At 38.0% G+C, this 27,860-nt stretch overlaps 1 protein-coding gene across 1 annotated transcript; it reads right to left on the bottom strand.

Moving 5' to 3' along the window:
* Positions 1 to 1,157: 1,157 nt before the first annotated feature.
* Positions 1,158 to 27,860, bottom strand: RB195_004438 (uncharacterized protein; the record flags this gene model as incomplete). The annotated part of the gene is made up of 9 exons (XM_064182285.1): positions 1,158 to 1,241; positions 1,339 to 1,453; positions 5,901 to 6,075; positions 9,063 to 9,174; positions 13,027 to 13,224; positions 20,489 to 20,616; positions 26,289 to 26,389; positions 27,363 to 27,505; positions 27,777 to 27,860. 9 exons carry the CDS (start codon positions 27,858 to 27,860, stop codon positions 1,158 to 1,160), a joined length of 1,140 nt encoding a protein of 379 aa, XP_064033552.1.

Consider the following 27,860-nt stretch of genomic DNA (forward strand, 5'->3'; position numbering starts at 1 on the left):
CGTCTGATTGCGTTTAGTTAAAGCAGGGCCACCACGTGTAGGTAGCGATCAGACTCGTATACGCGGCCGCAGCAAACGCCAGTAATACTTCCACTTAGCCTGATCGCGCGCAGAAGTTGCCCTGTAGCTTCTCTTCTTGACAGGGACTCGAACAGCATCATATATTTCTTGAAAGAACTCCGTGAAAAGGTCCGACCACCGCGTGACCACCACCACAAGTCTTAATGCCGGGCATCCAATATCACGTGGTATCCATCCGCTAACGGCTCTTGTCCAACGATTCTCGCTGAAACGGATTACGTCTCCGTCACACCTAATTTTACTTTCCTTAGCATCAGCATCTCTAATCCTATCAAGACTTATTTACTTACTATTTACGTTTGATTTAGAATGTGCAACTCGCCAGAAATGCGCCATTCCCTAACTTTGGAACGCTTTTCAAGTAAATGTGCTGATAAGTGCTGTGATGGAATTTCTCTGTCCTTCAAGCTTGCCATTTTTAGTACAGGTGGTCAGGGATTAAGAACCAGAGCATGCGCTCAACTATCAACCGCTGACGATCAACGATAACGATAGGGATTAGATACAATTTTATGAATAAAAAAGTAATAATTACAGTACTAAAGTACAATAATGGGATATGAAACCGATGATGAAAGCCACGGTACGATAGAGCTCGCGAATAAATCAGAAATAACAGACGATTACTGGAACTTACAATACCAATACACAGTGATGCACAAGAGAGTGTTCATGTCCATATAAACAAACAAACTGAGATCACATGTATGATGAGAATAATTAATGTGAGAACGACTTTTCAAAGATCCATAGATAACGAAACAAAAATCAATAATTATGCAGTTGATCAATAAGTGCGTAATGATTACTGCAGATTAACTATTCAAATTAATATTTAAACCCGTATGTTGGTAACTAGCGCTCGATTAAGACACAAAAAAGATGCTAGTTGCCTCGAGATTACATAGTATTTCTTTTTAAAACGAGGTTTCAGTGATTTGGTGGTGGCGGAAAGAAACGTAGCGTGGTGCGTCGTACTGGCGTGGTCCACGGGGGTTTTGTCTCAATTGCCGAATTATGAGTACCGTATCCTAGACGTTTAAGCGAAACGATCATTGTGATACAGTAAGCCGAAATCAGTCTCCTTCTTCGCCGTTCTCGCCAGTTTCTGCTACATGTACTGGTGGGGCTTGATGAGGTGGTTTTAGATTATGCGTGCCCTAAAATGGAGGTGTGGCTGGACTTGGATCTCTTGAATATCCTTATATACATACATAAATCATTCGAAAAAAAAACCAAAGACGAGGATTTATGTACCTTGTACTCTTTACCCATGTGCTCGGTGGTACTTCTCCATTGTTCGACCTCCGATTTATCTTGGGCGAGCACTCCCAAATATGCGCATCCAATTATGTCGTCACCAGTGCATGTTCTAAAAAATCGAAACGCGGATTATCAGATCACAAAAAATATACGACAAATTTTTGAAAAAGAGTGAAAATCTCTGTCCTGATCTATCAACAGCCAAGTATCAACACAAGCTCACATAGCAAATTAATCACTACCGGGACTACCGCAGCAGAACAGGCGGGGAACAGCAGCGAACTAGATGCTTCGCACGGATCCGACAACAATAACGGATGTAAAACGTAACAAACTCTAACAAAAAAAAAACTTTTGCGTAGCAATTAAATTTTGTCAAATCATCCCAATAATTCAAGTCATTCAAAAAGTACCTCATACAAGATTTTATGAGGATATTTCTTCCTGATTTTAGGCTGGTGGTTACAGTAAGCAGTATTACAGTAAGAAGTGAAACCACAGCGCAAAAGAAATTCGTATGAAGGAAAAAATTATCCGGTAACGAAAATAGCAATGTTTTCACGGAATCACGATGGATCTGACGTTTTTCCGTTCTCATTCCATGAAAGAACAGCAGCAGTGAATCATGCAAATTATCCGCTTTCTATGGAATCGCATTGTCAAACGATTTGGAAAAAAAAGTCCAATTATTCTTAATTCAATGCAGGATCTTAGCTTTTTTCTTATTTCAGCATCGGAAAAGAAGGAGTCATCTAAAACCATTCACAGTAGCCTTGTTTTCTGCAGCTGTGGTTCCGACGGATTACTGTAGAAATTCTTTGAAAAGATTCTTTTCGCTTTTCGCGATCATCAAAGAGAAACAGAAACACTCCCTTAAAGGAAGCACTAGCTCCCTAGCTTATCCTTGAGGGGAAAAAGATCCAGTAGCCTTATTTTTTTTTGCTAAAGATATGCAATTAATAATGGTTGTTATTGTTATTTTACGGATTTTCCTTGGAGGCTTCCCCGATTTTTCGTCATCACCACATAAAGATTCCCTCAACAAAGGAAGGCGGCGAGAAATCGACAACAACCAACAATTATTAGAGCTGGAAAAACCCACAAAAGTAGCTTTAGTCCGAGTTGAATCGACCCCAGGTGGTCCCCTAAAATGCCCAAAATGACGCCCGATACTATGATGTTTGAAGCTTGTACTGCTTTTATGCTACCAAAGATCAAACATTCAGAGACATCGGGGATTGCGGTGGCCAATTTTCCCGTAATTAAACAAGCGATTTTGCAGAAAGCGTGCGAACGACCACATTCCAACGACTTGAATGAATTCGATGAACAAAGACAACAGTGCAATCCTCTTTTTAAAAAAAAGCGACGTTTGTGATATACGCCGTGGAATTTGAATAATTCGAATCGCAGCTATTTTAATTCCCCAGGTTGTGGATGTCATGAACATGACGGAAAAGCTGCCTATATGCTTTTATTTGTACTTTCTAGCCGTTTTCTGCAATTTCTTACATCCTGCCCTTTACTCCACGACTCGATTAACACAAAAAGAGTCATGAGCTCAAAAAAAAAACACTTTCTCCAGACATATCAACATGTTTTGTTGTACTTTCCGAGTTCTTCCAGACAGACATAAATTCTCGCAAAAATTGATTGCGTCTCGTTGCGAACAATCAGTGAGCACCAAAACCAAAAAGATTATCGTAATCGAATTCCGGCGGCTGTTTTCTTTTTTTCGCGAGGAACTTTCGTTTCGGAATCCGACGGCGTCACGCATCATTATCTTGTTGTTGCCGTGTGTATTGCAACGACAATAAAATGCGATTATTTGTCACGCGGTGATTCAAGCTTCGCCTCGTATGTACGTCTTAGACAATTACTAAACGTGAAAAACAGATTCACGCGGAAAAGATGCTAGCATAAACAACACGAAAATCGTCCAACTCAATGTGGTCACATTTTTTTTTCGTTATAGGTTTAGCGTGGCGTTTTCCCCCTGCGATAGGTTCACGGATAAATTGAATATGAACTTGCACGACCACTTCAAGTTGATGTCGTTGAGAATGGGGAAAAAATGCACCGAGATGTCAATCACATCCATCTAATATGTATGAGCTCGTCATTTAGCCTCGATATGTCACATGAAATGCGCGGTCTTTGATTTTTCGAAACAAACACTATGGATGCCTTGAAGAAATTGTCAACTGTGCAATTGCAGAATTTGTATCAGAGAAGGAAAATTGCAGAACTTCTCTATGTGGATATTCTTTTATCGAGTTTTAAGTATATATTCAGTGAATAAAAAAAACCTTCCAAAGTCAGTCAAAAAAGTTTTTTTTTTTGAATAGTTGTCAATATCTTATTAGAGTACTTCTGAAAGCTCTGCAATTTGTAAAGAAAAGTCAAGAAAAAAAAAGAGATTTACAAACACGATTTGTCAAAGCAGACTTTTTTTTACAATATCCGGGAGCTTTTTTAAGTAATTTTAGTGATTTTTTTTATAAATTATGTCCAATAAGAATAAATCGCTTTTTGCTTGAATTTGCCAGAAATGATCTCAGAAAAGTGGATCACCGAAAGGAAACATTGCAGCTTTACGAAACGCTTTGCATATTTTTCTATATTTGTAGAAAAATGAGTGGAATAAAAAGGCTTTTTACGAGAAAAAAAAACTAAATCAAAGAAGGCTTAATCGATTTCTTTTGAGGAGGAAACAAAACACTGCATTATGCAGCTTTCCCATTCGTAAATGGTAGAATACTACTTTTAGGACTACTCTATTTATAAATTCTTTTTTATTCTCGTTTCTGGATTTCTAACCATTAAAATTATCTGAGACGGAGTTTTTTTTTCCTGGAAAAAATCCTCATTCTACGAACCAAAAATAAAGACCAGGAGAGGTAGCTGGAGCTGTATACAACACCACTAGTTGTGTGTAAATAATCAAAAAAAATATGATAAATATCTGTGCATCTAAACTCATAGCAATAAAAGCCAAGTCCAAGAAAACACTAGAAATAAATAACCGAAAAAAGAAGAGTGGCGAAAATTTTCCTGCTTCGAAACAAATATGAAAAAACCAAGGGGAGGCCTCGTTTGTTATTGGGTTATGATTTCCAGAGGTGGATAAACCTAGTTGATTATTACATTGGAGCATACAGTATATTCATGTAGTTCAATTTTTCAAATTTTTCAAAAAAACAGAGAAAGTTCTCGACTATTCGAGAAAAATGCGAAATTATGCACTAGATTTAGAGGACCAATCATTTTTTATTAGGAGAAGTGAACACCACTATTCAAACAATCGAATAATCGAACATGTATGACCAATTATTCGATTGTTCGAATATATTTTGAAGATATATGTACATGTCGAATCCACGCGTCAATAGGTCAGGAACCTATATTAGTCGTACAAAATTTTTCTAACCGTAATAGTTGTCGTATTTCAATGCTTTGAAAGAAAAAAAAATGAAGTAAAACCTTAGAAAGGCGCCTAAATTATTCAATATTTTCAATTCGTTATTAATTAACAAATCCATCCGTAAACCATTTTAGGGAAGGCTTGAACAAAAGTAGTAATGTCCCTCTTGTTGGTCAAAATGATCCCAATGTATTGCTCGTCACTTTAACGTTCGTCGTAATTAGGTGATTAGCATTCATGCGAGTAATCTCACAAGATTCATTCTGACACAAAACAATGACGTCATCGTATTACTACCTCGATTCGAGTTCAGTTCAACTTTACCAGTCAGAAAGCGTAGAAATTAATCCAGAAGGCAGATTTCATCGGTTAACAATGATCTGAGTTCATCCGGAGGATATTCCTCTACCCATAAGTCATTTTAAGACGAATAGATTCGCCTCATGACATCATCAAGCGAGCCATATCCATTTATCCATTAAGACGGAGATCAATTATCGCATAGCGTCATAGACCATCGTTCTGATTAATTAAGCCAATTTTCGGGAATTATATGCAAACTTTGCGTGGGATAAATCTCCCATTGTGAACAGACACAGACAGTGTTTTGTTGTTTACTCTCGAGTAGGTTTTTTTTTCGCAAGTAAACAACGTTCCCTAAGGCTATGTTACACTTCTATTCATCCTCATAATCCCTTATAATTAGGTATGGGAAACGGATTAGTGAGAGCCTCTTCTTATTGGCCAAAGATGAAGCGCATCGACTATTCATAGCGCTTTAAGTAGATCAAAGATCTGCATTGTTTTTTAAAGTGCGTAGATCTTTGTGGGTCTACAAGGTAGCTAAAACGGACGGAATCTTCGTTCAATACTATTCCCCTGATTCAGGAGAACACAGGAAATCTTTGATTTTTATCATTTTTAAGTGGCGATAAACGGGAAATTCGAAAACGTCATCGATGAAGAGCCTCTACGCTTTAAAAACCTCTTTATCGGTACTTAAAAAAAAGGCATCCGAAGAAATAACAACCTCTGGATTTCTCTAGAAATTATTTTGGTTTGCGTTCTTTGTGCCTGTGAAACCTAATCCATTTCGACTTTTGCACTTTTCTCGAAATTCTACATCACATACCTTTGCATATCGTGCACGGATATGGTAATTTTTGTCGCATCCACCTCCTTCTTCGTCGTGTTGAACAGAAACATCACCGCTTCATTGTAGACAGCTGTCGTCGTGGATTTTAGCACTCGACTCGATTTCGTCTGTTGTTTCTCGCCTTGGATCATCGTGATTTTAATGCACACATCTGTAATACGGTAACTATACAGTATGCTTGAAATGATCATCAATCAAATTAATTTTTAAACAGTTTTTCTGAGGTTTTTCTTTTCAACAAGAAAACTTTGAGAAAATCCCTCCCGAATCCGCAGTCGGATGTCTGATGTTAGAGCATAGGTATCTAAACCACCTTCATCAACCACCCTAACGTATGTGCATAATGACTTCCCGACAACGCAGCGTAATTATTGCGATAATTCATGTTTTCCCCCACGACAATTTATATCAGATAATTCCCAACAACGTAGCGAAAAATAGCAATACGCGTTGCAACAACAGCGATTTATCGCCGTCCTTTTTGTGGGTCAAAAAAGCTGTCGTGAAAATTGGCATCCATCCAAAAGTTCAATGGGCTTTTCCCTGTTGAGCAAAGAAATTTCGAACTACTGCAGTTAAACATCAGTAATTAATTTTAATTCAAATTAACTTAAAATTTTTTGTTTGTTTTGTCTATTTGTTTTAAAACATAGTTTTTTTAATTTTAATTAATTCAGCATGTGCAAAAAAGTCCCCAGTTTAGAGTTTCCAGCCGAGTTAATGTATATTTTTCAATGTAGCCTAGAGCGAAATAGCGTTTGTTCCCCAGAAAAATTTTTATCAATCTAATAAATTACTCTACTATTCGATCCAGAATAAAATTATCTTCCAGATATAGAATTAATCCTAGACTGTTTACGACAAATAAATTTATGTCCAAATCGTTTTATAAAATATCTTCAATAAAATGACTAACCAATTTGTAGCTTATGTCAATTAATCGATTCAGTACAGAAACTGGACCCAAGAACCCTCTTGTAACCTAATAGTAACTATGAAAAATAGGAAATCACCGCGAAAAAACATCAGTTTCCCCACATTTTAAACGGCAGCCGTAGGAAATCATTGTAATTCTCAAATTTCCAAGTTTTTCCCTGCTCTTGTGAATAGATTTTCTTATAGTAATAGACAACAAATCACGACACAATTTCCCTCTACCACTATCTGTTGTTTTCAAGGATTTGGGTAGAAGCAATTAAGTTGCTTACTCGTTTTGTTTACTCGGTTTGTTCTTCGGCTGTTTATTTGAGGGCTATCGGTGTCGTAGTTCCCTCGTTCTCGCGTCCGCGCAGTGCATTCATCGCTCGCTCGCGCGCGCGCCCGCACACATGGCCCTTATCAATCGTGGCCTCTGGAGAGCGGCGATTCCTAGCCTCATTTATCATTGTCGAAACGCTATGGCAGCGAATAGAGACGTCTCGCTAGGATTACACAGCAAAATCAGCGCTGAGCATCGTAGGCGAGACGGAGACGTGCCGGAAAATAAGCCGTAGAAGCGGCGACGTGCATCACAACGACGACGATGACGTCAATCGTCGCCGGACGATGCGCAGCGAAAGGTCAAAGAATGGAAAAATCAAATGGCTACGCATTTTGCAACGACAAGGCTTCGGGAAATTCCCGGCATCCTCCCTTAAAAAGTGTCTCTCACGGATAAGGTGGCGTGAAGTGCGAAGATTGATTTTGGCACGTTGCCAGCACGAATGTGACCACTTGAGTGCACTGCTGCACTTCTGAGAGCAATGCACTTCAAAATTCGTCAGGTAAAAAGTACAACACTTGGCTGAAATATGCAATGCTCAATAAAATCAATTAATCGATCGATTAATCAGTCCAGTTGGATTTTTTGAGAAGAAAAAAATTTGTGGGTAGCGCTGAAAATGATCGAAATGATTTTATTTTCAAAAGTGAACTAGTTTGAATCCGTGAAATTGTTTTCCTTGAATCCCTGAATTGAAATTGCTCTTTAGACGAGAAATGGTCCCCATATGATTATGCTATGCTATGTCTGTCTTCGCGCTTCTGTATATCTCATCATAGTAGTGATGAAGCTTGTTCCTGCATACATAAACTCTGTCTACGAAGGAAAACTCCGCGTTTGCAAAATTTCTAGCATCATCGACGACAAAAACGTAATTTGCACTCGTTTTCGTCCCCATGTTTAGACCGAGTAACACAATTTTGGACGAGTTTTACGAGCTGTGCTCATCAATATTCGATTGCAGTTCAGTGTATGCTTAGAACTGAGTGAAGGCAGGAACAACCATGAACCCCGGACATCGCAAAAATTTGGCTATGTTTTTTTTTTAACTAGAAGAACGTACATAAAGTTAAGCAATATTCATTACCGTCCGTACCGCAACATCATGGAAAAAATTTCTGGAAGAAAAGCGTGCTTTATTGCAAAAACATAAAAGTAGTAAGTTATTGATGTAGCAGTACAGAACACCGTAATTTCGCGTATTCCTACAAAAATCCCTCGCTGACCAGAGTTTATTGACGTCTGCATCAATCATTCATTTTTTAGAAAAAATTGAGCAGACAAGAAAATAATTCTCAAAAAAAAAACAACATTGATATTTGTGATTTCACTGAATGACTAACCCCTGTCATAAAATTTCAACAATTTCTTCACGCCAGCTTCCACCTTCAATCTCTAAAAAAAAATTACCCACATTTGGACGGACTACGGTAGTATTCAACAACGGAAGTCAACATTTCTGCGTATAGTTGAACCAACGTAATTTCCCCCGCTCTCTTTTCATATTTCAGGTGTCAAAGGCTATATTTATTCGCTGGAAAGGGCAGGGGAATCAACGTACAACTGCCACCCACGTAATTACTGCATTCGATGCACATCGCATAACAAATACACATGATTTCTGACCCAGTTAACTGCCTTGTCCATTTTGTGACCTTTGATCTCCGCATAATTCCTCATCTCATTAACCTGCATTCGGTTCTTGCTGCCCCTTAATTATTTTCCACCATAATAAGCCTAAGCTGAGATTTCCCACGACCACAATATAGAGCGAGAGAAAAAAGAAATGGAAGACTAACAACCAACAACCAGGAACTGAGCAAAAATCAATAATTCGATAATTAGCAACGACGATGAAATGTTCTCGGAAAGCATACCTGGCGCGCCGAGAAAGCTCCACCTTGGCAAATCGTCCGCTTTTTTCAAATTTATCGTCAATCGTTTCGCATCTTTCTCGATACATGACGAGATGTAAAGTTTTCCAAGTTTCTGAAAATCGATATATTGATCGATGGGGAGAGGGAAATTATGGTAGAAGAGAGATGAACAAATTGCTTTCTGTAATTCTGATGCTTACTGTAATTGAATAGAATGATATTTTTTGCAGTATACTTTGTTTCTAGCTATTCCGCAAAGTAACAATGTACAAGAGTATATTCTAATTAATTAATCAATTTTTCTGCACTTGCATCTGGATCTCCGTGTATTCGATGCACTCTATTCTTCTCAGGACCACTAAATATGTAGACGGTGGTTCTCGGAAACCATCTAGACTTAGGTTCTGTTTGTTCCGAGCGCATTTCCCCGTGCAGAAAAAAAAAACACATAGCCATCCCCAGCACTTCCTTATCTCTACCAAACACCAATATAACAATTCTCTTGGGTCCTATCACGACGAGTGCCGACTCCGTAAGCAAATCGCCCCTCGTTCAACGCTGCATTCAACGACAGCACCAGCTCGACGACATATTTTGCGCACGTGCATGGTTCTTCTGTGTGTGTGTAGATAATCCTGTTGCACTCTGGATCCATGGTAGACTTTCATTCAAAGAATCCCATCGTAATGGTTACTGTTGGCCGTAAAGAGTTAATATTCAGAAACAAATTCTTCCAGATGCTTCCCTCAATGTTGCATTCGAAGTCCGGAGACATTCGTTGCCCTCCATGTGTGTGTGTGTGTGCCACTCAAAAGCGCGCACGGAATTCTTTCCGCCGGCACTTTGTTCGTTGTTCAACGAAGTGCGCGCATATTTTTTCGCGAATTCTGGACATTGTTTACGATGCCAAAACGGCTTTCCGGCAACGATCTGTCAAAGTGCAAGTCACTAACAATGACCACCTGGTAAATGGAAATAATCATTGAGAGATTTCCTCATAATAGGAGTAGCGGTTGAGGAGGACGTTACTAGTTATGTCCATAAAGTTTAAGTTAAGTTCACATTCGATTCCCTAAGAAGAGAGGCGAACAAAACGGAAGAACTGGCTCAACAAGTGCGGAATAGATGAGCTCCGATGCGCAAAGCTCGGCTAGAAAAAAAAATTACAAGGGAATGAAGGAAGTGAAAAAAAGATGGAGTGAAAAAAGAACGAAAAAGTGAGAACGAACACATAACATCAAAATCTATCATTAAAAGAACAAAGAAGAAAATGATGGAGAAGGAACGCGACCGTTTGCGGGTCCTCAAATGGCACAAGTAGTTAAAGAAAACATTACAGAGATTATAATAAAAAAAAAATTCAGCGGAGAAAAAAGGAGAAAAAAATGCATGGACATGGAAATGCATACAAGAAAGTTAGGATGAAGAAAAAAATCAAAAAAAAAATGATGACAAAAAAAAGAGGTCAGAGATGTGATTTGGGCAGCGAGAAAAGTTACTTTAAAAAAAAGAGCAGGTGTAAGATCTGAAAACGGACAGATTAATCCGGATAAATTAAGAAATGCATGGATTTGTGAGGGAAGTTTGAAAAAAAGGAAATATGTATCTGGAAAAAGAAAATTAGGAAAGAATAGAGGTACGAGTAAGCGAGGGAAAATACAAACAGTTCTTAAAGGCATCACTCCACGAATCTGAGGTGGTACGGATTTCAGGTGGAGTATTCGTATACGGGATAGTAGGTTATGGAGAGGGGGGTTATTCCGTCCATTTCTTTCTAATTACCGTAGAAAACGACCCGGAAGATGCGGCGAGTGCACAAGGCTGGCGCGCTCCAATCGAACTCGTTGTAGAAAATAGCGCGTCGGATCGCTCGAAACCGTATCGTCCGGGCCGTTTTTTACGGAAGTTAGGAAGAAATGGACGGAATCATCCTTCTCTCCATAATCTACGATCCCGTATACTCCAACTGAAATCCGTACCACCTCAGATTCGTGGGGTGATGCCTTTAAAGAAAAACAAAATAGAGGGAACGTTGAAAAAAAAAAGAAAAAAAAAACTAGAGAACAAAATGGTTCAGAGGAAAATTGGTAGGAGTAATGGAAGTAAACCGAAGTAAAACTAAACAAAGTAGCTTTAAATAATTAAAAAATGGAAAAAATAAATACAGAGGACGAAGGGAGAAGTTGAACACTAACATTTAGCAGGCAAAAAAAAGTGGAAGAAAATTCCTAACGGTGCTCGTAAATCCGGAGAAAGTCCCCGGGAATCAGCCATATTCGCTAAGATACCTACGCAGCAAATTATCCCGACTCATCAAGATTCATGACACGAATCTGTATGTTTTTCCGCTCATATCGTATGAGAGAAATATGTATATAAATACTTATCTATGCATTCCAGAACTCATAACATTTCGACGGTAATCCATGCATTTCATGCTGAAATAGCACCAATTTCATTCCAAATGCCATAAGTATAGCGCAAAACATGGCTATAAATATGTAGACAGCACAACTGCACACCAAACTCAGAATATTTTAGAATTTTCTACCAATTTAGCATTTCTTTAGGCCTCCGGAGAGAGGATTTTGAAAATATCCATGAATCTATGGATAATGGTGAAAGATTATACGCCAGAGATATCGGATTACAACGAAAAAACCCGACAATAACAAAGAAAGTAATGCGCGCGCAAGGCATCCATGTATGGAAATGTGCAGCGGAAATTTGAGCCGGCAAATATAAGAACACAGACGAATGAAATAATGATGCATTGCACATGGAATAACTGTGAACGTGGATCAAATACAGTAATCTCTCGCTTCTAAACACGTATTAGTGTAAAAAATATAGTGGAAACGACAGAGAGCGAGAGAGAGAGAGATAAATCGGAAAAAAGTAGATCTATAGAAGAAGAAAAAGATTTTCTAGGGGTTACAAATGTCAGGAATTTGATCAGAATCCCATCGAACAGCCGTATTAACCTATAAATGCACCTCTAGTACACCTTTAACTACATTACCTTTAAAAACAGCTGTGAAGAATACGGTAGTTCTAACAGCAAAAATTTGAGCAATTTGGCAAAAAAAATTTGTGAATTGAGAATTTTTGCGAATGGCTGTGCGAAAAGTGTACAGCATTAACGAAGAGGTCCAGTCCCACGATAGTCTTACGGTCGTCCAGAATTTCTTCTAAAAACCCAAACCTCACAAACGGGTAACCATCTCAATTCCCGCTGTTCTTCGCTGGACCCCGAAAAATTCGGGGAATAAATAAAAATATTCTTTATCACCATTTTTTTATCCGTAAAATTCATCATTGCTCATAGAAATTTAGGGAAGTATTACATTTTCCATATTTCACTGTAAACATCGTGTTCACACAACCATCTGAATTATTTAGTTTAACCCCTCCATACTGTCAAGAAAACAGATTTTAAAGGAATTTTCCGGTTCCATGCGTCCTTCAGGAAATTATCTACAGAATTTCATCAAGATTCCATAAAGAATCTCTTCGTCGAGTGGAAACTCTCGAAAGAGGAGAGAATCCTTGCTCGATGCACAGAAAATCCATTGAAAAACAAATCCATTCAATATGTGTTCCTAGACCACCCAAGAAGGGAACAATGAGGTAGGTTTTCTAACATAAACCAATATTTCAACGATCGTGCCGTCCCGAAATATTTCGAAATGTTTTCTTAGGATACGGTAACTGGTGAATATTTAGATTTAGGGCCGAAATTACCCTTTCCCATCCGTTAAGGTTCGCAAAAAAAAACTTCGCATTTATAATTACATGAATATTAACTATAATTGCATGCTGTACGAATAATGCATGAAGGCATCAAATTTCTGTAATTAACATAACAATTATTGGGTAAATATTGGGATGAAAAATTAGATGAGTGGGAAAAAAAGAACTGCACTAGAGTGCTACAGTATTCCGTAGAAAATGTAGTACATACCTTTGGTATTTGTTGTTTGATCTCTTCGATGATCTTCACCTCCTTTTTTGTGTTCAGTTCACGAATTTCACGAAGCGGCACGATTGCTTCGCCAATCATTAGATCCTTGCCGAGTTTTGCACCACCGTGATGGTATGCGGCTACCGTAACATTTTTCGTGTCCAAATCTTCCAATGTGACATTGTCGAAGAAGAATTCCTAGAAAAAAAAGTGGTGTATTTCCTGGGGATTACTCGGCTTTTTTGCGCGTGTTCTTTCATGAATTTTTAAATCCCTCCGCTTGAGTAGCTGGGAACGAGGATGAGGAGGAGGAGGAGGAAATCCGACTACTACTACTCTACGGGGTGCGTTGAATATCAGCGTGAAATCTCTCAACGCTCTCCATATTAACTGCGCTGTCTTGCAAGAGCGCTTCAATTCAATTCACGACTTCATTGAACCCGCTCCGGCTTTTTCCAGCCATCAAAGACGTTGAAGGAGCCGGCGGAAAGCACTCCACGCTTGTGTTGTGAATAGCTCTGAAGCTTCCCGGGCGCACACTGCTTATTCAACGATTCGCAGCAGGAAATTAGCGCTAAACGACCGTGAAAAACAATGTGAGAACACGTCAGTGTGGAGAAAAAAAACACCGACTATTCGGTCGTATTTTCTGTGATTCTGAGAATAAATAAACATAAATAAAACCACAAACACTCGCAATATTTTTATGTGCGAAAGAAGAAGCACTGCAAAAAAAAAGAACCAATTAGAAACGAACTCCCGATTGGTCCCAAAAAGAAAAATTAAGCAAGATTGTGCGGATGAGGGATTTCTTTTTGATGCTATTTTTAACGCAGTGCTAGGGATCATAAAAAAACACCTATCCACGCACTTTCATCGAATCTTCAAATTAATTTTTAGATAACAACGTTCTTGAGTTCCCAAGAACAACACTGGACCTCCAGAATGCTTTTATAGAGCCGTACTTGAGCACGAGACACTTTATTCAAGAATTCTCTGGCAAGAACACTTGAAAAATCCTTTTTATTTTCAACTTAAACAAGTTGAATATTTCAGTTTTCAGCAATCTATTTTTTTCTTCAACCCGAAAGAAACAAAAGATTAGACGCTAAAAAGTGAAATAGTATAAAATAAACAAATGTAATAATTTTCAAAAAAATATAAAATATGTAATATAAAAAACAAATAAACAAAATTTTATCTCAACCTTCAGGTCAGCTTACACTATGTATATTCGTTTTCCCCTTTAACACCCTAGGAAATCATATTCGTATATATTTTCACTTCACATAACGTCATATTTACATTAACCCTAAGTTATTCACTGAATTTTCTGGGAAAAATCCACATTTCTTTAGCCTTGTTATTGACGGTAGCCCACTCAAACATTCCTCTCTTATTCTCGTATCAAAGGTCTGGTGAAATGTCGTAGGACATTGTTTTATGACATTTCACGACACCTTTGATATCAGAATGTTTACGACATTTCACGAGTATTTAAAGGACGAAAAAAAACAACACGAAAACACGGTAGCTTGTAGTCAAGCCACCATTTTTGAGAGATTTTAAGCGGCATTTTTTCTTACATTTCTATAACAGATGTTTTTCCAAAGGTCCATTTATTTTGGGCCGATTTCTTTCAAAGTCCACCGAATAAAATTGTAAAAGGGTAAAAATAAAAAAAAATAAACAAATTGGCAAGCAACTAGTTGTACACAAAGGAAACCTGTACAAAGATGCAAAGCGCAAAAAATGTACTTACACAATCTGGAAGCAGTTTTTTCAAATTTCCCTGCTTTAAAATCTGGTCATCTTAGAGCTCACAAAAACTTAGCTAAAAAAAAGAACATTTTAACAAAATCTCATAGTTTTGTTAGAATTTTACGGAATTTTATATGCAGGTTTCTGCGCAGCCACTGCCATTCAAATTGTTCTTACTCCTAGAAACCTATTAGATAATTTTCTTTTGTAGTTTTCGTAACATTTCAACGTTCCTTATCATGCCAAAGCATCCTGAAAATTACCAGAAAATTTTCTTGCTAACTTACCGCCGTTGCGCTGGCATTCAAAACCATTTGAACGATATGACTCTGCAAGAAGAATGAATGGACGTAATTTTCCCGTAGCCAGCAATTTTACGTAACGGCTAGGATTTCTATTTTAACCCCGTTTGCAAACGTTCGTTCTTTACAAACGCATTCCAACTATTCCCCCCGGGTGGCTGTTCAAACGTAGTCACGTGGTCATCATAAAATTCTGGTTTTGTCTGGGATTTCGATGAAAACATGTGGTAATGCGCAACGTCCCGTTGTTTTGGTGAAAAGAACATTGGCAAATGATACTGAATCCTTTAATTCGTTTTCCTTCACTGAATCTCAATGAGAAAATTCGCGAACGTTATTGTTTGTACTTGACGACGATAAAGTGCAGCCGGTTCTGCGTCCGAGGTGATCGGATAAAAATATCCAGAGCCATAACGTCTGTATAAGGGTTACATATATATCCGTAATGCTTTTAGTTCTGAATTTTTAAATTAATCAATAATTAGAATTGATGAATCCTCACTGGATAGTAGTACGTCCACGCTAAGTCCATCTACTCGGCAGCGGACACGCTACCCTGTTGGACCAGTCATGCCCGATGTGGGCCTTGCACAGAACACTTTGACTACCGTACTTCACAATTTCGGATAGGTCGTTTAAAAATGAAACAGTGGAAAGAAGAGTGTGTTTGCTGATTTGTTGTTAGATTGCGTGTTTATTTGTTTGTTTGTTGAATCGTTAGTGAATATTTAACACAGGAAGGTGACAACTTTTGTTTTTGTTAGATGTTGGCAAATTTATTCAGGTCTCGTCTGGAAATCAGGGGTGTTGTGTGCTTAGTGTGGATTCGTACTTCCTCATAAATAACCAAGAACCGATTCCTCAAGTCAAATTGTAACGACGTAAACAAATGAGTTTTTGCTTTGATTAAATGGACTTTCTTCTTCGAATTTTCTTCCCGCATCAAATCCCGTTTGGAAGCAATTGCTAGGATTGAATTTCTTTGCACCGATTAATAAATTAACAACTATTACCATAATTACAAGAAGTATACGAAAAGATTGAATATGAATTTAAAATTAATTTCAAGGTAATTTCGGTAACCTGGTAAGAAAACCGAAAAGAGAAAAAGCGTAATATAATCCTTAAGCGTTCAGTTGTATTTGAATTTTGAAAAAAAAAACGAGTCATTCAGCTTTTCAGTGAGAGTTTTCGCTAGTTACTAAAACTGCCATAATTTACTTCTTTTGTTATGCTCTCCTCGATCCAGACACTCCTTATCCATTGATCCTTTAAAGGTTTTAAAAACGAAATAATGTGTTGCGTAGCCTATGTATGAAGACGTTCACTAAGCTAATCCCTTATTTTATGTACATACATCTCATTCGGCTATACTTTAGGCTATACTTTATTTATGGGATTAGTAGAGCACTTTAGCGTTAAAGAACATCACGATAGTCAGGATCAGAAAGGAAGAAAAAGTGCAGCAAAGCCAGAGATGCAGAATTGAACTTTCCCCCTTCATTTAATGAGTTTTCTCTGGAGGGGAAAAAAAAGAAATGAGGATGTATTCTACTTGATGTAAGCGGGAAGAATTTCGGGAAGAATTCGGAGGAATAGCGAAATAAAATGGAATTCACTGCAGTAAAATGTGAAATAAATCCCGAAACCCTAGGAAAATTCCCGTGTCGTTTCACATTTCGATAGGTAGTTAGTTCCATAGCTCGTTTGTCGTTCGACTAAGATATGCGTGGAATATTGAACGAGCGTTGCAAGCGGTATTATAGGATAACTGATCCAGTTGTTTAAAAGAATCAATAATCGATTGATTTCTCTGAACAACCACATCTATTTCACATTGATTTTTTTGTTGTTATTTTCAACTGTTCTTTTTCCACAATTTTCCTGAAAACTTATGCGGAAGCATTTTTGACCTTTCACCCCGAATATTAAGGATTTTTTTTTTCCAAATCCCTTGCATCCACGGCGGTTTATAAATAGGAACATAATCTTAATGTCATGCATTCACGATTTAATGACGCAATTCGCACGAAAGCTATGAATCCTTCATTAAAGTACGTGTGTTACAGCTTTGCCCTTAAACTACAACTCAAAAGAACGCACATCACAGTGAGAGAGTGATAGCCGCTGATCGATACGTATCATTTGCACAGCAAATTATTCTATGTAGTCAGTCTATCATTCGCATTTAATATGTCTTCTATCGAATTTCTAAAGGAACCATTGGACGCTCTACGGCAACATCGAGAATACATCACAATATGCCGTAATTTCAATAGTTTCGTCCGCAAGGAACGGAAAAAAAACGAAAAAAGAAACAAAAAAAGAGTGGGATTTTCAAGCGTGGGTACAGCCCCAGTCAACTGTCGTAGTTTCCCACATTTTCTCCCCCCCCCCCCCCCCCACGAACAAAAAAAAAAAGAAACCCCAACGTAGCGTTACAGCATCGTCATAATCCTCAATGAGGATTATGGGAGATTCTCACATCCCCGTCCTCATTCACAATTGCACACCTCATCGCATAAAAAATGATGCACACATATGACTAATTTATGGTTTCAACGCTAACCAACGACCAACGCGGTTTGTTCAACGAAATGTTGTATGAAAAAATTTCAAAAAAAAATAAAGGTGCAAAAAGAAAAGTCCCCTGTACAGCCCCACATGTGGTCTGATCTCCTCGTACAGCCTTTAATACCCGTAATTACACCTCACATCGGAAGCTCCTCAGAAATTATAGGATGGTTTTGAGTAACCGATGTCAACCGATGACGGTTACTATGTAATTTAGTGTGAAAAAAGTACCGTAAACGCTACCGTAATTAAAATGCCGTCCTGTTAACGCTAATCACTACACGTTCCCAACGAACGCACGAACGTGCTAAAACGCTAGTAACGTGCATATTACGGCGCTCAAATAAATATGCATCAAAAATGAACCTGGACATAAATTTATGAAATTTTTTTGTGAAATTTAAAATTTATCACACAGCAGAGTAGCGCTAAGAGGGGTTTTTAAAAAATCGCTGTGGGGTATCATGGACTCAGCCCTGGCAAGTTTTTTTTTCAGCAACAATAACTCGTCCCTATCGCCATTATTCTTTTTTTAAAACTTATTTCACAGTAGTCAGCACATGATAAAAGAAAACTAAAAAAAACTACTAAAATATTTGTTTCAAATTATTTTTTTTCAATGAACCCTTAAGTGGTTTGCAATTCAAGACCGGAAAAATTATTCTTACCAAGTTTTTTTTTCAACCTTTACCTACTTTGTACTTTTTTTGTTCCAGTTTATTTCAATGTTTTTAATTGCTCGATTTGATTTAATTATGGTTTTTGCTTCCTTTTTTTATATGAAGCGTTTTGGGTACATTTTAGAAACAAAAAAATTCTAAATTTGGAAAAATTTCATTTCTGAAAAACTTTGAAAACATATACGATTTCCTCATCAATACATAACAACTTTTTCTTTCAAAAAAAAAGGACTATCATAGGTCAAAACATCATGTGGTGAGAAAACTCGTCCAAACCTCGTCCAAACCTCACAAAACTAAAATAAGTCTATCCACCCATTCTTATCCTGGAACCTGTAGATGGCTCTGGATGGTTTTGAATAACGCTCAGCCTTAGTCGCGTGTTATAACCTCCTCAGTCAGTAAAACGTAAAATAAAATAAACTCGAATTCCAATTCCTTCTTAAAATAAAAATTTCTATGCGTACTCACTCAGAAAAATGTGTTTTCAGAAAAAAAAAACACATTTTTGTAAAATTTCCCCTCATAGCGTAATCTCTTTAAGTTATTGTAGTTATTTAAGTATATAGTATATATATTCATTTTTTTAGAGCTTATCCGTGTCGTCTTACGGGAATGTTCCAATGTAAACGACGATGCCTACAATTACATAAATCACAAGGCGATCTCGTTACTTATCCATGCAAATTGCTAGCGATCTTTGCTAGAAGAAAACAGACATTTCGCTGAAATACTAGGGACGCTAATGGAGTTCACAAAAAGCTGTAACAATTTCCCGAACGACAACATTCAACAAATTCCCCAGGCGAAGATTTAGCCATGCAATCGTTGCAGATTCGTCGTGTTGATTATGCAAAAATCGTTGCTATCACCTTGGTAACTAATTCATCGCATCGCTTTCCTTAGCGTTGTGTGGATAGCGATTAATTGCCGGATCCCCGTAGTACTTAGATTATTCTCGAATATTTGCACCGTTTTGCTTTCTTCTGTTAGGTTTCTGCATGTTGTAAAGTCAATATCGCCGAGAGTACGCTGGCGGAGAAAAAAAGAGGTAAAGACGAGGAGGAAAAAAAAGACGGAGAGACACTGCACTTGGCAAAAGGTGAATAAAAATTGGGAGCAGTAAGCACTTTTGTGATCGCGTCAGAAATGAAAAAGTCTAGAGAAACAAAAAAAGTGATCCCCCCAAAAGGGGGCAGAATAGGGAAAAGGTGCGGCCCGGTGGCAAAAATATCGCCAGGTAAGCAATGTTACAAAAAAAATCTCTTTTACATCATAAAATAGACTTATTTCCCGGAGAAAAAATGGCTCGAGAGCATAAAATTGTCTAGATTGGCAATATCTACACTATATTTTGTCCCCTTTAATTTTTTTTGTGTCCCCTTTTTGTTTGTAGAAAAGTAAGGACAATTTTCGCTGTTGTGGATTTGGTGCTATGGCAAAACTTAACCAAATCTGCTCCTTATTCATGATTCTATGCACTTCGGTACACTTCATTGCAACAATTTCACAGAGTCGAGTAATTTTCTGCAATTGCGGACTATTAGAGATGTGTGTCAGGAAATTAAATATGGCCAGTTGTACTTAGAACTATCTAAGGAAGTCGTAGTAGTACGGAATAAGATGGGAATCTAATAAAAGTGCTGCAGACTGCCCGCAATTGCAGAAGGACGCCGGGAGTCACATTTAGAATTGCATTCGAGAACTTCTTACTCAATTACATCTGTGTAGGGGAAAGTTACTAACGCAACACGAGACAACTCGTCCATACGTGGTCATGTGGTTGCACTTTTTAGTGTGATAGAATCCTTCCAAGGGACGAGATTAGCCTCATTTTGGAGTGGAGCGTGCTCGCTGCGGCTACGCTACACTCACAATGGGAAGCAAAAACATTTCCAGGAAGAGGAAGTTGCGGACTTAATAACATCATCAGACTCCTTATATTTAACTATTAATAACCTAAAGGTCAAATATTCGCAGACGCAAACAAAGCAGAAAATTATCACTATTCGAAAAGGATCGAATGAATAAGGCAATAATTGTGAAAATATCATGAGGAAGTGGATTGAAGAGCAAAAATCTCAGTAGAAAAAACGAATAAAATTAGAGAAATATATTTAGAACAGAAAAAAAGTATCCGATTACCTGATTGAAAATTGGATCTCGACCACGTTTGATTTCTGACGTTTGTTCCTTGCCGGTTTTTAAGCCAGGTATTGCCACTCGGCACATTGCCATCATTTCCAGATCCGGTTTCAATTGTCCAGCCAAAGCTAAATGCAAAAATATAGAAATTACAATACTTTGTGAGATTTCGCGAGATTGTTAGCGGGATTTCTGGTCACTCATTTAAAATTTTCTGTTTTTTCTCTGCATTGCACATTGTTGGAGAGTGTTTATGTGCATTATTCACCTGCAAAACCTCTAACGACTGTCAGAATGTCTTTTTTTTCAAACGTCACGTCGTGGAATCGTTTGAGTAAGCGTTTATGGTCCTTTTGCACACACATACACACTAAGCTACAGGGTCCCATCAAGAAAAAAAAAAAGTTCACGAGCGGATAGGATCTTCAAGATTTTTATAGATAAAGTTTTTCTTGAAATTTTCCCATGATCCTTTCCTATGATCCTTGCGCGAATTTCGAAATTAGAGAATTGTGAAGATTTGCGCAACAGGCTTTTTTTTCCAAACTCAAAGAATTCTCAGAAGATGAAAATTTGGGGAACATGCAGAAACACGCCTCGAACACGCTTATTATGCCCCATAAAGAACAGAACTATATAATTATTTTGGATCCCACAGAATCCCTAACATCGGCAAATATACGCTGCTATTTCTAGCAAAACGTTGATCAAATATGCCGCCCGCTGAATAGCTGAAATTGCGCAGAACTCAAGCGGATCCGAACTTCCTCGTTCAACAATCTTTCCCCTTAACCGATTTGATTGGATTTGTGCCGTCAGAAGCAAAAAAATTCCAGTAAAAAAAAGATCATCATTTTGATGGAACGGAAAAATTTCGGCACTTCAGATTTTCTTCTCAGTTCTCATTCGCGATCGAAGGTTCTCCATAAGAAACATTAGTCCTCAACATGTCACCAGCTCCTAATGGTTGCGAAATTAATTTAAAACTCATTTAAAAAATTAAATTCGAAAAAAAAGGAATCACAATAGTTCATAATGTGCAGCAGAATCTTTGCCCAAATGTCTTTATCCATGCTAAGAGTATAGGTAAAAGTTTTTCAGATGAATTAAGCATATCAGTTATCGAATCACTCTCTCTCGGATATTTCACCACGGGACCGCTATTGAAGAGAAAAAAAAACGTCTAAAAATAAAAGATCCACTCTTAATTTAGTACCGTGCTGCCCTTTTAAACAGAGACAAGGTAGAAAGCAAAGCTCACGGAAAAACTGTGCTTTTGCAGAGAATCAACCGTAACTTATGGATATTAGTAATAGTAAATATACTGATAGGCTTCGCTTAATTTTAATATTCAGAGATCTACATCGCTTTATTAAGCTACCCACGCATTTTATAGTATCGTCAGATCTGAGATTTTCTCTTCAATGGTATCGGCTGAATTTCAATCCATAACATGAATAACTTCATACTTCATAGTACAAAGCACTAAACCACAAGAAGAGTTTGCTGTTCTTCTGGAATCAGCCTTAACTCATCGAAGTATTTATTACTTATTTATGCACTGCGAGAATTTATTTACTTTACTTTTATTATCTATAAAATTTGTTTTTATTTTTTTTACTATTTATTTACTTTTATTTTTAATTTATTTACTTCGTATAGTTATGGTAGTTTCAACGAAGCATAGAATAGAGCTCTAGAATTCAGACATCCCAATCCCCTCACGTACGACCCGCTGGGTGGTTCCCGGACACATTCCTCTATTTTGAAAGTTCATGTTTTTCTTTTCTGTCGTCACCTTTGTTTTCAACCCAAAACCACCCGTTATTAGCACTTCATGTGATTTTTGATGCGTCACATATTGTCTGCTTTGGTCTACGTTGATGCACCAATGGCTGACCTACTGACCAAAGTTCGACGAACCATCTACGAAGCGGAATCCCTGGTTCAAATCCCGTGCAGACCCGTTCAGCCTTCGTGGAGATTTAGTATACCAGCGACCTCACTAGCGGCTTGTGCTATCACGTACCTCCGCGCTCAAATCGACGTGCTACTAATCCAATTGCGAAGTGTAGTCAACGTAGCCCAAGTAGCTCTACCCAATCCACAAACAAATCCATTCAATTTTTTTCGTCAACACGCTGTCGTAGACCTTCGGAAATAGGCTGATTGAGGCGTTTCGACTGCTAATATTAGAACTTCTCAACACGTTTTTAATATTTGCCTACGCATGGTAATTTTTAGAGACAAAAAAGTACAGAATAGAAAATTTGTGCTTTACAGAAAATGACCAATTTTGTTCGTTCTGTCGGGTGTAGATTGAAGATTTTATCGTCAAAACAAAGCGTAAGAATTGCCTCATTTTATGACCGTCATAAACGTCGCCATATACGGTCGATTCAACACGAAAGAAACGCAATCACCGTCAAGTACAAACGCACCATGCACATCAATTTTAATTACATTCTTGAATCCACATCTCTGTTGGGAATTTCTCCACTCGCTCTCTCTTATAATCGGAAAAATATCCGGATTAGAAGGAAATGTGATTATCAGGTCTGAGTCATCTAAGCGGAACTAATCGCATGAGATTACTTCATACGGTGGTTGCCACGTTGACTAAACATGGTTTTCATGAATTTTTCCTTCTTGGTTTGGTTCCTCGGCTAATTTCAACCAGAAACGCACTCAATTCACTCCGAGCCAACACGTGATCAACACGTGCACAATTCTAAGCTGATAAAAAGTTGACTCAATCAGTTTGTTGCATTGTGCAAAATTTTGTTCGGTGTAATTTAGCAACGTTTCTAACAAATTGGTTGTAGTTGAGCGTTATGTCCTCAAACAACACTAAAAGTTTATTTCCCAATTATTCACAAAATGGTTGGTTGTGGGCAGAAAAAGGGAATTTTCCTAAAATCTAGCAAATTTTGAGAAGAAAAAGAGTCAAAATTCTTAGAGTTCTTAAAAATGATATTTTGAGGATTCCGTGGGTTCTTCCTCACATACAGAGACCATGAAGCTTGCTTTTAACTGATCTAGTAAATACCGGCCATTAGCAAAAAAAAAAAAGAAACTCGTCCACTTCTAGCAGGGGGAAAAACTGAAAATCTGCATGCGCTTGCAGCAGCGTATTATTCCCATTAGAAGGCTATTAATGACCAATCACATCGTTGCAGCATACGATGTGCTTCCGTGTACAAACGTTATACTACTTCCGTTAGGTTCTCCTCAGGCAATTTATGCCTCAGGCATATTAATTGCTCACAACTCCTGCAAAAGTCCTCAAAACCAAGTGATTGCATTAAAATTAACGGAAATAGAATTTGACTGAATTAAATTAAATTTGGCGAGCTTTCATGCAAAAGATCCCAAGAAACTTCTGGAAAGTGTTGACGGTTCAGAGCAGTTTCCTTTCTGAATGCGAAGTCGCGTGATGAGACTTGAATCATCCACACCAGCTCACAACATCGCGGCACATTGAGAAACATCGCTGACAAATCGCTGTGACGTCGTCGACGCGATGAAGACGTCGCGGCGATATGTGACTTGTCAACAACAGATGTGTTCATAAGAATCCAACCAACCACTTAACCTCTAAGCGCACCCATAAAACAGCCAACTCACCTCTCCAATGAGAATTTTCTAATCGCCATGAAACGGGAAATTTCTCATAATCGATTTAACCTGACAAAAAACCTTCCCTCGGATGAAATTCCAAGCATATTTCTGCGTCAGAATGTCATACGAAACGTTGCTGTTTCTTGCAGATAATGCAGAAAATGCACAATTTCTGGAAGGAGCAGCAAAATTCTGCGAAATATTCACAGCTCTGAAGCGACAATATGCATGGAATTCAAAGTTTTCCCAGAAAAAGACGCTTTTATTTCTGGAAGCTTCGCTTCTTTTTTTTAGCCACCTCTTCCGAGTGTTGTCCAGTGTTGGAATACATTATAGTCTATTCTCGTGCTTAGACCTTTCAAAATAGTATTTTCGAGATTTGAAGCTTTTTAGGTGCTTAGCAATACTTACGGGTATCGTTCAACTGAGTGAAATAAAGCCACGCAGCGTTCTAGGCACTTTTTTTTGGTTTTTCTGTTGAACCACTATCCTTGCTTTTTTTTCCGAAAAAGGACATTCACGTAGTCGTGTAGTGTAAGGACTTTCGCATAAAATGTATGAGCAGCGTGGTCATAAAAATGTCTTGAATGACGCCAATTGCAAAAAAAAACGGAAGGACAATGGTGAAAATTGAAGGACTACTAGTCCGTACGCCTACATACACGTTAATCAAAGCGCAGTTTTCAGCCGTGTACGAAACACATGAACATTTGCATTAATTTATTATTCGATTTCTAGGCTACACAATTTCATACATGTCCGTTCCATGATTTTCTTAGTAAAAAAGCGAGAAACACATAGTTTCTATGGAGACTGAGCAAATTCGTTTCTCGCTTAGCTGAGGTGTTAAATATTACCAGTGTAATTTTTCTTTTGCTAGAGATTTTTGATCTTCTGCGTGAGCAGAGATTTTTATCAAAACAGGTGCCTTTAGATCGTTAAGAGAAACGAAACCTTCACATCCAAATCCATGAAATACATTCAAAAGAAAAAAAAACAAAAGAAAAGGTAATCTCACCTTGAATTTTTTTTACAAGCACACATCAGTTACAAACTTGAACATTGTAAAAGAACAGTAATTCTTCCGAAAAAAAAACACAGAGGAAGGCCTATTTTTAAAGTTTTTTTTAATGAATTTTTAATTTTAATTTTTATTTTTGTTTTCACAAATACACAGAAATAGCAGGATCACCGAAATCGAATAGATTTCAAATAAATCCACACTACTGTGTGCATCCTTCTCCTATTTCAGCAAAGTTTTTATACGAACATGGGGGAAAAACGTCCTGCATAGGTAACGTTCGCCGATGAATTTGTTCGCGGACTTACAGTATGAAAAAAATATCAAAGAAACACAAAAAACTGGCATTTATCCAAACACACATCAAAAACCTATTTTTGGATAGTTTACGAGATGTATTGTATGAGGATTATGTTCGTTTATAGACGTGAAGACATTAGTTCCAAGCAGATGCATGGAAGAATGAAGTTTTCATCAATGATCAAATCCAAGGAGTCTTTTGGAACTTTGCTTGAGGAAAAGCACGATTAGAATAGTTTTTCTCTCGGAATTATTCTTTTTTTTCACTTTAAATCTTTTTGCCACCATGTACATATACATTGTTCTATTGTTACTTTCCCTTCATTAATGCCTTGAGGTGATAAAAACCTTTTAGAATTGTGAATGCAGATTGCTTAGCAATCATAAACATAAACATCGTTACACAGTGAAAATTTCCGATTCGACGAGATGAAGCGATTTTTTTTTTCGGGAACCTTGTTCGCTTCGGACCGCGCTATTAATAGAAGATTGTTTGTGTTCCGCATCAACGTTCAAAGAATGGCATTCATTACCTTAGGGCAAACAACGTCACAGCACCTTGAATAGGGGAAACCTGTCGCTTCCATTCTGGATCATATGTCATATCTCATATATCCACCTTTAAATCATGTTAATCACTAATCATTAGGAGTTAAAAGAACGCTAATGACATTTTTCCGGCTCCATTTTTTCCAGCAAATGTTCTACACAAATAAAAAACAACATCTAATCTGAGAAACGAAGGAATTCGCACGTAAATCCAGCTGCTATCGACATATGTTTGGCTAAGCCAGTAATTGACATTGAAAATAAAATGTGTGAAGGATTGAAAATTACAAATCTGGGAAGAAATCATACCTTCAATCTTCAGAATCGAAACTCGTAAACGTTTTCGAACTGGAAAATGTTGCAACGTGCAATGCAGCAGTCCAAGTCCCGTCGGTCTCGGCTCCGAGCCGCTAAAATAGGGGAAAAAGAGTAATTTATCGTAAAGCAAGCTCAGCTGATGAATCTGACCCATTGAAGAATGATCACATAAAATTCTGTTTTATTATGAACTACATAAATGGCTATAGGATGGGGTTCTAGGCGCAGGTCCCTATATTGAAGTGAAAACTATTGAAAAAAACGGAAGTTGTCGAAATTTTCCAGTTCAACTGAGATGAGATTATCGTTCAAAAACAAACTAACATGCATTTTTCATTGCATTTCGGGAACATATCATAAAAAAAAGTGGAGCGAAAATTCATTTCGAATATTGAGCTAGACTGACAATTTCTTCATCTGTCAGGTGAGTTTTTCCGCTTTATGCGCCGGCCTTTCGTTAAAGCTCAGCAAAGTGAATAGAGTAAACGGTAATATAATAGAGTAGAGCATTTTTCCTCGGCTATGAATCGGTTCACTTCAAAAAAAAATGACTGCTCATGGCATAGCATAAATTGAATTCACAATTTAGCAAGGTTTTATAATAAATTTACTCTAGCTAGTTTTGAAACAGTTTGGTATCCGTTAAAGACCTTCGCACGAAGATCACAGCGTTTTTTCGGTTCTCACGGGAGAAAAACACTGATTATCGCGATTTCTACGAGGTTTTACGCGAATACGTGATCCCTTCCAATCTTCTCATCTGATTTTCTTCAAATCACCAACAAAACATCCGAAAAAGTAATCGCAGCGTTCAGAGAACATCATCAAATGAGCATCGCATGCACTGCAAACAAAGCCAGATACCCAATTACAGCGTCAGAAACATTCCCCGACAGCCGCCGAATCGGCAGCTCGGTGGCAGTGATTGAGTATTGCAAATATTCCCGGGATAGGGCAGATGGATGGATTCAGCCGTTATGCTGCAGAGTGTTAGACGGATAGGACAAGAAAAAAGTGACTGATTTGTAGAATGTCGTCTTCTATGCTTTTGTTTTTTGTTTTTACCTGAACGATGACGACGATGGTACTGCTCCGGGATCGCTTGCGCACGGTGAAGCACAGATGACTGGGGCGTTCGGCCCGTAAAGGGACGGGTCCAAACCGTGAGCCAACGGGTCCTCGGCATCACTGCTGGACTTGCTGGCGATCTGAAGAAAAAACAAAAAAATAACAAAAAAAAATTAGAATCTCTAAACCGATGCAAGTTCTTATGTAGTTCTCGCTCTCTCTTCTAAGATCTGGTTATTTTTGGATATAATTAAGGCTGTACGCTGTGGAGTATCATAACCGGCATGACCTCTTCTCAAAAGCGATAGTTAGGGCACTTAGATCCATCAGCCAGCCGAGGTCTACACTTCCATTCATAGGAATCCCCTCAGGTCTCAAGTCCTAGTGATCGTTAGCTCTCCTCCCTCTAACCTTTTCTGCCTTGCCCTCAAACGACCACGTGCTTGAGTGGTCGTTGAGGGAGAGGCAGACACTTCGCTCCACACCCGGACACAT

Source organism: Necator americanus, chromosome I (genome assembly GCF_031761385.1).
Source record: "Necator americanus strain Aroian chromosome I, whole genome shotgun sequence".
NCBI classification, from domain to species: Eukaryota; Metazoa; Nematoda; class Chromadorea; order Rhabditida; family Ancylostomatidae; genus Necator; species Necator americanus.